Source organism: Athene cunicularia (assembly GCF_003259725.1).
Source record: "Athene cunicularia isolate RWA chromosome 28 unlocalized genomic scaffold, athCun1 chr28_part1, whole genome shotgun sequence".
NCBI lineage: Eukaryota > Metazoa > Chordata > Aves > Strigiformes > Strigidae > Athene > Athene cunicularia.
The window spans coordinates 2,453,477-2,457,276 of NW_020799139.1; the positions used below are offsets into that span (position 1 = coordinate 2,453,477).

Genomic DNA, 3,800 nt, shown 5'->3' on the forward strand with positions numbered 1-3,800 from the left:
ATAAGAGACAGCCCCAGGACTCCTCGCTCCCCCATTTGCTGGTGCTGGCGGAAACGTGCCGGGACACCAGGGGCTGGTCCTGGCTCTTCTGGCCGGCGGCGCCGTGCGGCTGGGAGGGCTTCTGCCACCCCTCGTGTCTCCTGCGGGGCAGGGGCCGTGGCTCGTGGGCTGCTCCGCCACAGACTCACTGACCCAGCCCCTCCGCTCCTCTACCTTCCTCGGGGGGGTGGGCTTCTGCGGGGGGGCTTCCTCCTGCTCGAACACCCTCCGGCGCTCGTCCAGCTCCTGCTGCGTCCCCCGGTCATACGTCCCCAGCAGCCTCCCCTGCTTCCTCAGATCTTCCTCGCGCTTGATTTCCTGCTCAATTTCCCTCTGGACATAACGGGAAGCGTGGCCTTTGTCCTTCCCTTTCCTGCCAGGGCTGGGAGAGGCGTCCATGGAGAGGAGAGGCTTGGTCTTGATCTCCACCAGCTCGCTGCTGGAGGTCAGCCGCTGGATGCCCCTCTCCTTCCAGAGGTTCTCCTCCCTCTCCATGGCCATGCGGATCTCCCGCTCGATGGGTGTCTCATTGCCAAACTTCATCCCCTTGTCCAGGCCGTTGCTGCCGGCCCTCAGACCCACAAGGCCGTTGACGATCTCACTGGATGTGCTTCCATCGCTGGCATAGCCCACGCTGGCCTCATTATACATCTCGCCCAAGCCAGAGTCCAGGTCCTCTCTGGAAGATGCTTTAGTCAAGCTGGACATTTTCGTGGTGGGATACGACTTTTCAGTATCAGCGCTTCTGGGAGCATAAACCTCCTCCTTCGCAGGTGTGTTGTAGGACACACTATAAACCTGATAAACAGTCTTGTCCGTCCTGCTCTGGCTGGATGCACCAGCACTACCGTAACCTCTCGCAGCCTTCGTGGCCGTCTCAGGACTCGGCCACTCTTGCCTGGAGACTTTTGTCATTGACTCTGGCTTTGGAGACAGGGCCTGTAGCCCTGGGCTGAAAAAAGAGCCTGGGTTGGTCTTCTCCAGCATCAGGAACTGCTGCCGAGCAGCGGTGAAGTTGATCTGCTCTGTGTCGATATTTTCAGGGTCAACAGGCGTCCCTGCCCTCCCCGAGGAGGGCTTGTTGAAGCACATGGCAAAGCTGCTGGTGAAGCTGCTCGTGCTGGTGTTTATGGAGCTCAGCTCATCCATGGAGCTCCACCTCTCAGCCATGGTGGAGCTCTTCCTCATCACCTGGTTCCGGATGACCTCCTTCCTCTCCTCCTCCAGCTCCTTGGCTTTCTCAGGCGAGATGTTTGGTGGAGGGACCCTACACTGTTCCTGCTCGTCCTCATCGTAAAGCTTTGAGGGTTTCCTCTCACCTCTGTAGGCCCTGAGGTCGTACAGGCTTCCTGACCTCACCACCTCCAGCTTGGACTCCCTGTCCGGGGACGGGGTCCAGACATCTCTTCCACCATCCAGGAAGTATGAGGGTGACTTTGACCTTGTTTTCCAGCCATAGCCATTTTCCACCCGCTGGCTGCTGTGTTGAGCAGGGCCAAAGACGTCGTCGTCGCTGTCGGCCCTCTGCTCTGCCCATGCACCGGCCTGGGGAGCATCATTAGAGTCGTGCTTGTGCGAGGGCTGGGGGAGCTGGAAGACCAGGTGCCTGGTGACTCTGTCCATCTCCTGGCTGGAGCCGCCGTTCAACCCTCTGCTGCCCTCGCCCTGGGCCGGGGATGCTGCTCAGTGTCCACCCTGGGGCTCCTGGTTCACGTGAGGACAAGGGGCAGGACCTGGCTGGCCCTGCAGGCGAGGGGAGAGCAGCCGTTAGGAGCAGTGGAAGGAGCAGAGGGCAAGGGGTGCAGCTCCCCATCCCAGGATGGTGCTGCCGTTCCCCCCTGGGCGGTGACCAGGGGACAGCCACCGTGGGGGCCAACTAGGCAGGGCCCAGCAGCCGTTTGCTCCCCTCACCCAGAAGCGTGGGGTCTGGGACAGAAGCACCAAGTGCCATTCCCAGCAGGAGCTGCCCAAAGCCTCATCCCCCTCCCGCCTCCGTCCCGTTCCACGCCGAGCCCTGGCAGAGCTGAGCAACGCTCTTCGGGCGATGCCGCGTCCAGCTTGGCTGCGCCCCTCCTGCCAGCCCTTGCCCGCTCTGGCACGGCCGCCCTCCCACCTTACCGTGCGCACCAGGCAAGGAGGGACCACCGGCCACCCGCAGCACCAGCTCGTGGCATGCAGAGGCAGCGGCACCGCATCCCCCTCGGCCTGGAATTCCTCCCTGTGCTCTGTGGGCAGGAGGCTCCGAGCAGCCAAGCTATTGAAACGGCAGGGATCATAAAAATGGTTTCATGGCTCATAAAAAGGGGGGACTTTAACCCCCGTATCGCGCAAAGCGGGAGTGAACTGCCTTGCCCTTGGCGTCGATCCTCCTGCGCCAACCGGAGCTGGACGGGGCGGCGGTGCCAGGGGAGGGAGGGCAGCACAGGTGGGTCCCCCCCAACAGTGGCTCTTGCTGTCCCTGTCCCAGCGAAACACACGCCGGCCCTGGGCAAGCCAGACGAGCCCCAGGGCCAGCAGCACACCCTCCCGCACCGTTTGCCGAGGCGTAGCCACAACTGTGCCACCCCGCTCCCGGCTGGGCTCGCGTGAGCCTGAGCAGCTCAGGGGGACGTTGGCGCCGGGCACGGTCCCCCAGCACTCGTAGCCTCCCGGGGTGGGCAGCAAGGCCAAGACTGGGGCTGTGGTGACGGAGCTGCCTGCACTCAGCGCCCAGCCCGCTGCAGCGTTCCTCCCAGGGCAGACCCACCTGGGCCAGCAGCTGAGCAGCCATTTAAGCCTTTCCTGAGGCTGGAGCCCCTGGGGCTCGTCAGGGGTGCCTGGGGCACCATGGGCCGGCCCCAGGGCGATGCCCAGCCACCTGCCCAGCCCGGGGGGTTCAGCCTTGCTGCCCGCAGCAGGGACCAGCCAGGGCTGCTGGACCCCCGTTCCCGACACGCTGCACCCAGGTGGATTCCCGTAACCTCCTCGTGTTCCTGCCCGTAACTCACTGCTGCTCATTTATGGCCCCCGATGACCCAGATAGTGAAAACTATCATCTGCCCACACCTCTTGTCACGTCAGTAGGGGCCAGAGGTCCCAGCTGGGAATGAGCGCCTCACCGGGGAGCGGCGAGGGGGATGCCAGTGGGGCTGTCATTGGGGTTCCTGGCCGGCGCCACACCGAGCAGCACAGACCCTCCCAAAGCAGCACCGAAACCACCAGCTGCCCTGGCTCAGCAGGAACGTGGGGGTGTGGGGGTCCCGGGCTTGTCCCCCCGTGCCCAGCCGGTGCCATGGGGGGATGCTGGGCAGAGCAGGCAGCATTGAGGCACCTGCCAGCCAGGCCTGGGCTCCCCCCTCATAAAGAGAGATGTAGGGAGTTTTCTGGGGTGTCCCCACCCTGGGGGTCCTGCAATGGGCTGCACACCCACAGCAGCGCCCCCCCCACCTCCCGTGCCAACGGCTGCTGGTGCTGCCAATGTGCGCGAGCATGGCAGCGGCCCCTCCGCCTGCCCCCATGGACAGGGCCAGTGGGCAGAGCCTGCGGCTGGCCCCTGCGCGGGGACTGGACCCCTGCGACCGGGGGGAACGGCCGCCCTGGCGCTGCCCTCGCCCCTGCCCTGGCCGCGCTGCACTTACTGTCTGGGGGAGCCGTCGGGGCAGGGGTCCCCACCCCCGGGGAGGCCGCGCAGGGCAGCCGGTGGAGCCGTGAGTGCCAGGGAGCGGCTGGGCGGGCGGCTGTGGGGTGTGGGGGCCGTGGGGCCGCTGCGGCTGCAGGGCCCT

At 65.2% G+C, this 3,800-nt stretch overlaps 1 protein-coding gene across 1 annotated transcript in view; it reads right to left on the bottom strand.

The window, feature by feature from the left end:
- MISP (mitotic spindle positioning) overlaps positions 1-3,710 on the bottom strand; it is a 4,231-nt gene extending 521 nt beyond the window's left edge. The window contains exons 1-3 of the mRNA XM_026864927.1: positions 3,657-3,710; positions 2,158-2,293; positions 10-1,782 (exon numbers count right to left, since the gene is read on the bottom strand). Of these exons, the coding sequence (XP_026720728.1) occupies positions 10-1,662 (1,653 nt within the window). The 5' untranslated portion in view covers positions 1,663-1,782; positions 2,158-2,293; positions 3,657-3,710. The remainder of the gene's footprint in view (positions 1-9; positions 1,783-2,157; positions 2,294-3,656) is intronic.
- Between the last annotated feature and the right edge of the window lie 90 nt (positions 3,711-3,800).